At 41.3% G+C, this 12879-nt stretch overlaps 1 protein-coding gene across 1 annotated transcript in view; it reads right to left on the reverse strand.

The window, feature by feature from the left end:
* Window positions 1-377: 377 nt before the first annotated feature.
* TLCD4 (TLC domain containing 4) overlaps window positions 378-12879 on the reverse strand; it is a 101325-nt gene continuing 88823 nt past the window's right edge. Inside the window, exons 6-7 of the mRNA XM_075321049.1 lie at window positions 5522-5595; window positions 378-2770 (exon numbers count right to left, since the gene is read on the reverse strand). Of these exons, the coding sequence (XP_075177164.1) occupies window positions 2455-2770; window positions 5522-5595 (390 nt within the window). The 3' untranslated portion in view covers window positions 378-2454. The remainder of the gene's footprint in view (window positions 2771-5521; window positions 5596-12879) is intronic.

A 12879-nucleotide genomic window follows, 5' to 3' on the forward strand; every position in this document is an offset into this window, starting at 1 on the left:
AGGCAAGTAAAGTTTGCGAAATGCACTGTTATTTGATTGATAGGTGCAACAGAATGTCTAATAGGTGGGTCGGGTTTTGCTAGTTATTCTCGCCCCTGTCTGCTTCCTGTCCTTCCTCCCACTGTCTCTGTTATTACAGGGGAAGGAAAGATAGGGGGAGGAAGGACAGGCAGGCAGGAGCGGGAATAACTAGCAAAACCCGACCCACCTATTAGATATTCCATTGCACCTATCAATCAAATAACAGTGCATTTCACAAACTTTACTTGCCTGTATTACAGGAAGTATACATCCGATCTCACAACTAAAGGTATGTGTAGAATCAGCATGATAGTGCCAGTATAGCACTGGCTTTAGTTTATATAGAAAAATCCTGGTGGTTGGTCCTCTTTAAGTAACAGAAATCAGATATCTCTGGTACATGCAACTCATGAAAATCTTCTTTTCATTGTGAACCAAAAATGTTCAAAAGACAGATCCTTCTCCATCAAATCTGATCTCCCCTAGTAGACTGAAGATGAAGAAGAGGGGGTTATACTTACAAATTACGTACTTTAAGTTTGACTCACACAGATGTTTCTAGGCGACTCGGGGCCTTATTCATTATTGCAGTTGCACCTTTTTTGGTCTAATTTCAGGTATTTTTAATCCTTCCATCAATTTGAACCTTTTTTAAAGTTTATTTTACAAGTGTTCGCTTTTTTTTTTTCTAAATGTTCACCATTGTGGACAGGGTTTGGGGTTTCTGGTTGTTTTTGGCTGATTCATCAAGTGCAATTTTTTTTTAAAAGTTGCAAATTTAGTTGGAAAAGGCGCAAATGTGCTCCAGTTCCACCTGAAGCGATTCTATCTATGCCTGAAATCTTTGCACAATTATGAGACATCTTACTTTTTACATTGAAGAGGCATAAACCACCTCTCTATTCCCGTGAGCATGTACCATGGGCTTGTTCTTGAGACAGATGGGGGTCGCAGCAGTGGGACCTACATATATTGGTTATTAATGGCATACGATATCAATATACCATAAATATTCCAGAAGGAACAACCTCTAACACAGTGTTTCTCAACTCCAGTCCTCAAGACCCACCAACAGATCATGTTTTCAGGATTTCCTCAATGTAAGGCCTCCAACACACATCCGTGCCACCGGTACGTGTTTGGTACTTTTTTGCACATACCGGCACACGTGCACCAATGTTACCCTATGGTAACAAGCACACACACGTAAAACCACACTGAACGTGTGTCCGTGTGGTTTCTACGTGTGAGCGTTTTTTGGAACGGATGACCTGTCCATGTTTCTCCGGCATCACGCAGACATGGAGCCGCTGAAGTCAATGGGTCCGTGTCTGCACGTAAGTAACACGGACCATGTCCATGTGTTTTCCGTATGGTCCGTGTGCGTTTTTTAATTTTTTTAATGGTGAAACGTCTCAAGACATACGGACTCCATACGGACTGCACACGAACATGACATGTACGTATCTCACGCATACACGGACATTCAACACGCACGCACGGCAAGCATACGCCATCACACAGATGTCATACGTACCGGAGAAACAGACATGAAAAACGGAACATGCACCCGAAAAACGGAACGTGAGACACGTACGTTTTTTATACTGAAGTGTGGCAGAGGCCTTAGACAGGGAATAATTCCATCACCTGTGCAACATTAAGGAAATCCTGAAAACCTGATTGAGGAAAACCTAAAAACATGATCTGTTGGTGGGTCTTGAGGACTGGAGTTGAGAAACACTGCTCTAACATATCAATAATTCAGTTGTCCATACAGAGTGATGTTTAGGATATGCCTTGGCTTCATATGACATCTGTATAATTTCATGGAGCCCCCAAGTAAGGCCCCTCACATATCAAGTTTGGGAGATCAGTCCTTCCGGACATGTTTTAGATCAAGAAAGGTGAATGTATCATGTTGCAAAGGATGCGTGAAACATTCCCTTATGTTTTATTGAGAAATATCCCTTCTTGACATGAGCCATGATCCAAGCCTTTCTTGGACGTCCGGTAGAGCAAATCTGTAGGAGCTTGGCAAAGCCTTGCAAAAAATAGAAACACGATCAAATGAGCTCTGACTTCCCTGCCAACCGTATCTTGCCAACCCATCTCTAGATTAGTATACATGAAGGGTAGGATGGTCACTGAGTGTCAAAGTTCTAGACTGGATTACGGAGCTTCCTGCTGAGTTATGTCCTATGGTGACAATGCCGCTTTATCGGGAGAGACGTTCTCGCTCTTTGGAACAGTGGATGGTTGGTGGAAGTGCAGGATGTGAATATGAAGAAGGAACATTACAAAGAGGTAAATTATGGAAGTTCATTAAAATACATTTTATGTCATGGGGAGAAAATAAAACATGCAAGTCCTGGCAGAGCCTGCAACATCTGAAGGATGGAAGAATGGAAGACGCTAGAAAGTCTGTTGCTTCTACTCTGTTTTTCCATTTTTCTGAGTTTTGGTCAATATACCATCAGTGTGATACAAGACTTTGTAGCATCCCTTTGTGATTTTCATCATCCACATAACGTTCATTATATCCAAGGAGACGCTGGAGATGATCCAGGCACACTGTGCTCCTAAGCCCAGTCTATGAAATGCCTCTGTGCCGAAGGTTGAAAAGACACGCCTGTAATAGGTGGGTATGACCGCTATTCTAACAATGAAGAAGACAACTGTCATCAAGACTCCATTCACCATGTTAGGCAGGGAATGCTTTGGGTATCCCAGGACTTCGAAGAACCACCTGCAAAACTCAATGGATGAAATAGCATTAACGGTAAACTAGATACGAACAATGAAATATATGTAAGTAAACCTCAATTGTCCAAAATTAAATGTGTGACATGGAATAATTTCTTAACGAAAAAGTTAAGTTTTAACCACTTTGAGTGTAGTAAATACAGAGAAAAGCAATATAAAGTCTAGCCTTGGTCTTCTGCCCTGTTCATATATGGGTGGTTATGCTATTCAAGCAAATTATATATAAAAAGGAAGTAAAGTTCACTCTAGATAATCGTCTGATTTACAACAGATGTAATAAAAGCAATATACAGTGAAGGAAATCATTATTTTATCCCTTGCTGATTTTGTAAGTTTGCCCACTGACAAACACATGAACAGTCTATAATTTTAAGGGTAGGGTAATTTTAACAGTGAGAGATAGAATATCCAAAATAAAATCCAGTCACATGACTTTATGTGATTTGTAAGAAAAAGACTGATGGCACGTCCTATCTTTCTAATGTGAACAGGTACATACTGAGCATGAAATAAAGACAGTTGCTCTCTGTAGTGCTAAGATATGTGGAACAACGAATATGGGAATATAGACATGCATTACTGCTATGAAAAACATGTATAAAATGAGATACTTAGCACACAAAAATGGCCAGTTTTATGTGAGCCCAACAGCCTTGTGTGCTACGTATGTCCCTTTTTAAATGTTTTCCACAGCAGTATTGCATATCTATATTCATTTTTACATATATCTTAGCACTACAGAGTGCAACTGTCTCTTTTTTTACGATGTTTCATCCTCAGTTTGCACCTGTTCACATTAGAGAGTTAGGAAGTGCCATCTGTCTTTCTTAGATTACAAGGTCATGCCTTCTGATTGAGCATTCCTGCTCATCAGCTTTAGGCAATTTTAATTCTTCACTAGCAGGTTCCTGTCTACCCATAAATTTTAGATTTGATTTTTAACCCAAAGAAAGGCATAGTTTGATCGGGACCAAACAATAAAAGGTCGCCTTGGCGTTGGCTGTTGGGCTCACATAAAACTGACCATTTTTGTGTTCCAAGTATCTAATTTTTTAACATTTTCCATAGCAGTATTGTATTTTTATATTCCTATATTCATTGTTACACATATCTTAACACTATAGAGTGCAACTGTCTTTTTGCGTGTGATTTTTATACTTTCCGCCCTGTGCTGACTAGATGTGTTCGGCTTTTGTCAATAGATCAGAATTGAGAGAAGCCAGATGGGTTTAGTCGATACAAGATGGTGGGTATGCTCAGCCCACTCGCAATCAAAATATTATGGAATCATGAGAGTGTGATGACTACAACCCATCAGGATTCGGTAGTCTGCAGTCTCACAGAGTGACTGCACACTTTTGCCCGAAACATGGACAACACAGCGATACAGATTTGTAATGGATGAGAAACCCTGAGGTGATAACTGCAAATAATTCATAGCATGTTCTGGTTCATGTTCCTGTTTGACAAGAACCTAGACGATTTGCTAAAGGGGAAACTCCTCCTGTAATTAACGGCACGTGCTGAATGCTGTATTACATTTCATGCAATAGCATATATTAGTCCAAGGACAGGAAAGGTTTTACCAACACTAACAAGATCCAATTCGTAGCGCTCAATATGCAGCTCATGCCTAAAGCTCCATGTATACAGAGTATAACCAGGCACAAAATTTTAGCCTAAAGGGGGCTTTACACACTACGATATCGTTAATGTTTTGTCGTCGGGGTCAAGTTGTTAGTGACGCACATCCGGCGTCATTAACGATGTCGCAGCGTGTGACACTGACCAGCGACCTTAAGCGACCTCAAAAATGGTGAAAATCGTTCACCATGGAGAGGTCGTCCCAAACTCAAAAATCGGTAAGGGTTGTTTATCCAGGTGGTTCATCGCTCATGCGGCAGCACACATCGCTATGTGTGACACCGCAGGAGCGAGGAACGTCTCCTTACCTGCCGCCGGCCCCAATGCGGAAGGAAGGAGGTGGGCGGGATGTTACGTCCTGCTCATCTCCGCCCCTTCGCTTTGATTGGCCGGCCGCTTAGTGACGTTTCGGTGACGTCGTTGTGATGCCGAACGTCCCTCCCCCTTGAAGGAGGGATTGTTCGGCAGTCACAGCGACGCCGCTGACCAGGTAAGTATGTGTGACGCTGCTGTAGCGATAATGTTCGCTACGGCAGCGATCACAAACAATTGCATGCGCGACGGGGGCGGGTACTTACACGCTCGCTATCGCTACAAATTGCTAGCGATATCGCTACCGTGTAAAGCCCCCTTAAGCCCTGTAGTCTATACTAGATCATTATATAGCATATAATTAAAGGGAACCTGCCATGATGAACATGCAGTCCAATCTGGGGGCAGAATATCATGGAGCTGAGCAGATAGATATATAGCTTTTGGGGAAAAGGTTAATATAGTAGTATAGTAGGTGATTTATAATACGGTAGTAATTTATTCATTTTAATTCCTGCTGAGCTTAGCTGTCCAGTGGGCGATCTGCTGTTTGATTGACAGTGATCATCGTATACGTGCGGGCACAGAGATATATTTGGCAGAATGAGTAGAAAGTTGAATGACAAAATTAAAAAGTTCTATCGAACCTTTTCCCCCAAAACTATATCTGCACTACTCAACTTCAATGTCTATCCCACCTCTGGCAAGATAACATTAGAAAATATCCATATGCACACAATATTCAAGAATTACAGCACAAAAAGAGTTTTTGACCTACCGTTGATTGACAAAAGGTGTCGAGAATTCAGCTAAGAGGCGGAAATTACCAAAATATGGCAACATTCCTTCACCCTGGAAAGTAAGCGAAAATGTAAAAAATAACTTTTGCAAGCGTTTGTTATATACAGTGCTCCCTCTTCACAGCATCTGCTACATTTAATTCATAGCAATATAAAAGGAGGTATAAGCTTAATTCTGCTATAGTAAAAAAAAGGTATATATTTGGAGGCACCATTGTAAGCAGAAGCACTGTATATACAGTATAATAGCAGAACACTACACCACATATTGAATCGGCACATTCTTATACAAATTTATATGTACAGTACTTCTTAATTGATATAAAAATAAAAAAAAGAAAAAAATAGTCCATGAAGATCCATTACTTACCAATTATACATTCTCAATCACTATTATTTATAACCCACCATGCTATTTTTTGTGAGAAAAGCATCTAGTCCTTTTTTAAATGCGGTTATATTGTCATTACTACATCTTGCTCTGACTGTGAAGAATCCTTTCCTATTTATATTCCGGAATCACCTTTCCTATATACGTAGTAGTGCATGTCCCCTGCTCCTTTGTAAGGTCCTTGCAATAAATAAATTCAAAGTTCCAGTCCTTTGTCTTGCAAACGCAGGTAAGTGCAATCGCCGAGGACCATAGATCAAGATCAAGAATACTCTGGGAATTAAAAATGGTAATTCACAATTTGTGAATAACCTTTACTTATCTAAACCCACAGATAAGGGAATCTGTCAGTCAATTGATGCTGCCCAAACCACAGGCAGCATGACTGAAGCTAGGTATGTTTTTCTCTGAAAGGCTGTAGAAAGCATTGTTAGAATTTCCGACCAGGGATGCCGCCACTTGCCGACTTCTCCCCGCACTGCTCTACCGCTCTAGTTGATTGACAGATCTGTTGCATGTATGTACACCTGGAGAACTGGACAGGGAGAATCCAGCAGCAGCAACGGACTAGGCTCATCTCTCCCTATAGTCCTCGGCCAGCTCTTTAAGCTATTTGTGTCATGGCATGTCAGAGGAAAACATAACTAACTGCAATTGTATAGCCAGGCTCTGATTCATTCTGCCCTTGGTTTGGTCACTATATGAGGTGTATACTGTCGGAGTGTACAGTTATAGGCCTCTTTTACACGTCTGTGAAAATCACGCACGTTTTTCACGAACGGGTAAAAGGTGCGTATTGCCCTCGGCGTGCCGTGTGTATGGCACACGTGTGTTCTCCGTGTGTTATCCTTGATAACACACGGAGAACAGGAACTTTCTACTCACCTGTCCCTGGCGTCGCTGTCCGTGGTGCTGATCTTCAGTCTCCGGTCCTGCCGACTCCCCGCTGCTGCTGCTTCCGGCCACAGTGAAGTGAATATTCAATGACCATAATGAGCGGTGGTCGGCAGAAAGTGACAGCAGCGGCAGAGACCGGAGGGCTGGAGAAGGTGAGTAATGTTTTGGTATTTTTTCTCGCTGATACAATGTGTTTACTCTGACGCGTGTCACACGGAACACATCCGCGTGGTCCGTTTGTGTTACGTGTGACCCATTTGCGTTCCGTGTGACACCAGTGATACCGTAGAAAACGTGGACATGTCTACGTGTTGAGCACACAGACACACGCATGCTCCACACGTATACACGGTCCATGGCAGAATATGCACGTGAACACAGACCCATTGATTTTAATGGGTCTACGTGTGCACGTGTCTCCGGTACGTGAGAAAACTGACCATACACGTACCGGAGGCACGGACGTGTGAAAGAGGCCATAGGCATATTCTCCAATGTATACGTCTAATGGAGGACTCAAACACTTTGTAATCAGAGCCTTATCCAGGTTATCATGTAAATGAACAAGTGCAGGAGAACCACATGGCAACCAATCACATTCCAGCTTTCATATTTCTAGTGCAGTCTAGAACATAAAAAGATTGAACTGATTGGTTGCCATGTGCAACTGTTCCACTGGCTTTGTACTTGAGGCCTAGTATATTGTGAGCCACCACATAGTAGGTGGATTTTATACACAAGGCCTACAATGTTGTGAGATACCACATAGTAGCAGGTTTTATACATGAGGCCTAGTATAGTGTGAGATACCACATAGTAGCAGGTTTTATACACAAGGCCTAGTATATTGTGAGCTACCACATAGTAGCAAGTTTTATACATGAGGCCTAGTATATTGTGAGATTCCACATAGTAGCATGCTTTATACATGAGGCCTAGTATATTGTGAGATACCACATAGTAGCATGCTTTATACATGAGGCCTAGTATATTGTGAAATACCACACAGTAGCAGGTTTTATATACAAGGCCTAGTATATTGTGAGCTACCACATAGTAGCAGGTTTTATACCTGAGGCCTAGTATATTGTGAGATTCCACATAGTAGCAGGTTTTCTTTACAAGGCCTAGTATATTGTGAGCTACCACATTGTAGCAAGTTTTATACCTGAGGCCTAGTATATTGTGAGATTCCACATAGTAGCAGATTTGGAATAAGAAGGAGCCGAACACCTGCTGCCGTCATTCACAGTGTAAAATGAGAAAGTGATAATCCATTCACGGCTAGAGGACATAATAACATAATACAAGAAGATTACACATCTGGTATATTTTGGAGAATTGTTCCAGGCCATTTCTTGTACAATCTACATTCTGTATGACAGGTGCCTGTGACCATGTAGAAATACATTTGGCGGTATAAGGAAAAAGTAACCATGTTTTCAATTGCAACTGGGCTTTATTCTTCCAATGTAGTTTACAACATTAAATTAATCCTCTGGTTGCGATGAGCATCTTCTCATACATAAGGCCTATTGTGACCACCATTGCAGACCACAGGCATACCTGACAAAATGGCTCCATTACACACATACACAATGGTTCACTTGAAATGACAAAACGCAATGAAATTAATAAATTTGAGGGAAAGTGTTGGAGACAGAAAGACAGAACAACATTTACTGGCCACAAATTTGTAAATCAAGAGCCACAATTCTTTAATTCTGTTGGTAGTGGTGTGGCTTCTATTCCATTATGACTGCCATTTCCACAGGCCTCACTGAATAGATTTGCCAGTGTTGGTTACCACTTTTCTGGTATAAATTGCTTTAACGGCTCATCTACTAATATGGCATTTTTATGTTTTGGGTGCTAATACCTTAAAATGGACAATCTACACCCAGAATGACCTAACAATTGGTAGTGCATGTCAAGACTTGATTTTCATGACAGGTTAACGATATGTATGTGGTTAAACTGTGGCTTTCTGGCCATTCTCTACATAAAACCACCATCATTCTTACCCACGTAGACATCAATGACAGCTGACATGTTGGTGATCTGTACGCTAACAAAACGTACTTACTGGTCCATGAGCAAACAGTTGCCTAAAAAGCAAGAGGAGACTCCAACGCAACAGATATGAACAGTCTTTATACCAGTACTCTTACATACTGGTAAATCCATATCATGGTCTAGCACGGAGACAACTTGGTTTATACTATTAGTACTACACACAGACAAGTCAGTAACTGGCTTATTATACGCGTGTGGAAGCTGAATATTAAGAAGTGACTGACAACACAAGTGTTGTCATATTAATGATTGAGTACAAAGTGTGAGGAAATTAGTTGTGGTTAGTAGCAGACCCATAACCAAGCATTCAAGCCCTCAACTAAAACCCATTCATCATTCATCTATGCTAAGCATACTTGCCAATACTTCTAACCTAGACCATCTGAGAGGCTCCTAGAAAAAGGAAATACTTCCTAGACTCCTAGAATAGTCTTGAAATCTCTTGGGCTCCACTGAAATTTTCTAGTAATCATGATTCCCAAAGGTTTTGTGTACTGCAAAGTCTCGAGAGGTGGATACCAAGAGCGGGGACCACATTGGAATGTCATGTAAAGTGATGATCAGTCTCGTAGAAACTCCTTCTCTAGGTAGGCCCCCAATGGTGAGCAAAATGTCCACTCAATCATACTCAAGTTATTCAAACGTCTTAATATAGCAAATAGAGTTTATCCTGGGCGAATAACAATATTAAAAAGCTAATTTAACATTAAAAAAAGAAAAGTCAATATGCCTCCCACAAGCCTACCAAACAGTTTTCTAGATCAGTAAAGTCTCCCAATAAACCATAGATATCAGTCAGATGTTCTGGTTGATGGCCATCTCTTCTGACTCCTAAATACTTCAGAACACTCAGCTTTGCCAAGAGGTCCTCTGTTCACTACGAGAGAGCCATTGCCAGACTCTTCTGGCGCCAGCTTATCTCACGGAAAGTAAAAATCCTGGTAGTTAAAAATCAGACATGCCAGAACCTTATCTCCCTGACTATCTGTTGGGGAATAGAGGACAGACCCCCATACACATCAGTGGGTTCAGACATTAATCTAATGTGTATGGGGTACGCAAGTCTGACAAGATTATATAATGATACTAGACAGGGAGATCACTAAATAACTTAGTAGATTTGTTACTCGTACACTTGGGGAATCTGGATGATTTTTTTGCTTAGGTCCCACCCCTTCTGGTCACATGGGTATGGCCTCAAACAGGTCATGCAAGAGACAAGGTGAATCGTTTGTATACTACTTATGCTAGTTCTAACAGAGGGAGTGGATAACTATGAATATATTATCTCATCCTCAGCTGCTGTCACTCAACAAGCAGTTAATTTTATAAACTTTACTTATTTGGATTTCAAAACCTAAACATCCGAGCTGACCACTACAGGTATGTATAGAATCATATTAGAAGGAGATTCCATAAAACCATACTCAAACAATTCCCCTGGGTTCTGTACCTACAGAAATCCCTCGGGTGGCACAAACTCATAAACATAATAATTTAAGACAAAGATTCTGAGTTTTTAAAGTGCAAGTGTACATATTTTATTTCACAATTGGTGACAATTTCAATAAAAACTTTTTCTAAAAGTCAAGACGCCAGGACTAGACCAAAAAAGATTATTGGTATATATGTACAACAGAGTCTCCCAAGGTTCACAAGGCACGTATATGGATCAATGGTACATAATCACAACATCAAAGAGCAGATCAACAGAGCAGACCTACAGGTAAATATAACTCATTTTGTGCAGAAGACATATACGCACAAATGCATTAAAGGACAGTCAATAGCATAATTTAGCATAAGTAAGCAAAAATTATCAGTCCAAAATGCAAAACATCCTGAGAAATCCACTGCATAAAGTGGTTTTTACTCCACAAAATAGTGCTTGTTACGTGCCTAGTAACAAGCCCCAAAGAGACCCGTAGAGTGGGAGGTACATTGGACAATCCAGGCGTTTGGGAAGGCCCCCATTTATTTATTTATTTTTTTTAATCTGCTGCAAACGGTGCTATTTTCTTGATCTGGCATGGTCTTTTTGTATCCACTACTCTCCATTCTGGATATGTGCGGATCATTGTTTAGGTACCAGCTATCTTTTGTTTATGGGGAGCTTTATTAAACTGGAAATACTCATGGGAGTCATATTGACTTTTCTAGAAGCCGATAGAAAAAAAATATATATATATCTTGGTTATAAGTTTGGAAATGCTTTATAAGATAGAAGAGTGTTGGGTGGACAGCTATTTTCTGTATTCTGCTATTTGAATATTGAAGGGATAATTTAGTAGAGGAGAGGAGTGGATCGCTTCACGCAGCCACATCAGTGGTGATATGTCACCTGTGTGCACGCAATAGATGACATCACACCAGAAAATTTGGGCAGCTCCTGTCCACTGTAAAGAGCACAGACCTGGACTGTGGACTGGGGTTGCGGTATGCGGTTCGCTCATCTCTATTTAGAGGACCTCGATTCAAGCTGTAAAAAGGTTCCGCTGTATAGGCAGCCAGCTGCTTTAACTTATGTTCAGCTTCTAGATATAGAAGACAATTAGCCACTACATTTATGGAGCATTTTGATGTGCCGATTCCAACCCCTCAATGCACCTTAACAAGTGCCTATTGACTATATACAGATCAAGCTCATTTAGGCAGCCCTCACATCAGCGGTATTTTGCCGCAAAAACAGATCTGTCACAAATGCGTTTCAGTTCCATTCATTTCTAATGGAATCGCTGCAAGATGCGGTCATATGCGATTGTGTATGACGCACGCAACCGCATTTGATCACATCTTGCCGCGATTCCATTGGAAATGAATGGAACTGAAACGTATTTGTGATGGATCCGGTTTTGCGGCAAAATACCGCTGATGTGAACATGGCCTTACAGACTTGTTTACACGGGCCAATGACAATCAATAAAACGATTGCTCCGTCACCATACAGCTTCAGGTCATCGGCACATTACATGTTTACACGGGCATTGGAAGCTCTAAATATATATTTTTTTTTTGCTGGCAATGATCTGATCATCCAACAAAAAACATTTGTTTTGATCACCAACTTGTTTACTAAAGCCCCCGCTTTAAACGCTGCAATGTATCTTACAATGTGTCGGCGGGGTCACGTCATAAGTGACGCACATCCGGCATCGTAAGGTACATTGTAGTGTGTGACACTACGTGAGATTGCGAATGAACGGTAAAACGTTCATCGCACACATGTCTTTCATTCCTCATAAATTGAACGTCAGATTGTTCATCGTACCCGGGATAGCACACATCGCAGTGTGTGACACCCCGGGAACGATGAACAGATCTTACCTGCGTCCTGCGGCTCCCGGCCGGTAATGTGGAAGGAAGGAGGTGGGCGGGATGTTTACGACCCGCTCATCTCCGCCCCTCTGCTTCTATTGGCCGGCTGCCGCGTGACGTCGATGTGATGCCGAACGTCCCTCCCACTCCAGGAAGTGGACGTTCGCCGCCCACATCGAGGTCGTATGGACGGGTAAGTACGTGTGACGGGGGTTAATCGTTTGTGCGGCACGTTCAACAAATTGAACGTGCCACACATACGATGGGGGCGTTGCAAATTGCATACGATATAGTATGCGAAATTGCAACGTGTAAAGCAGGCTTTAGCCTGATACTGAGAACTGAGCACTTCTACGAACACTCAACAATTGCATATTAAGGTATCTAATTTTCTGAATGAGCCATCAGAGTACCAGCAACCGCGCATATAAAATAAAGGACATCCACAACGGTTCACATAAAACACACACAAACTGTTTCTCATATCAACACAGATCTAGAACATGAAACTAATGGATGGATGTAAATAATGATACACTGATGCCACACACTTGTTATAGGGATGGTTGATAATGACTATAATGTCTAAAAAAAAAAATGTAAACATGAATAGAAAGGTCAAATTGTAAATGTAATAATATGCAACAATTCTCATAT

This window comes from Anomaloglossus baeobatrachus, chromosome 8 (genome assembly GCF_048569485.1).
Source record: "Anomaloglossus baeobatrachus isolate aAnoBae1 chromosome 8, aAnoBae1.hap1, whole genome shotgun sequence".
Lineage (NCBI taxonomy): Eukaryota > Metazoa > Chordata > Amphibia > Anura > Aromobatidae > Anomaloglossus > Anomaloglossus baeobatrachus.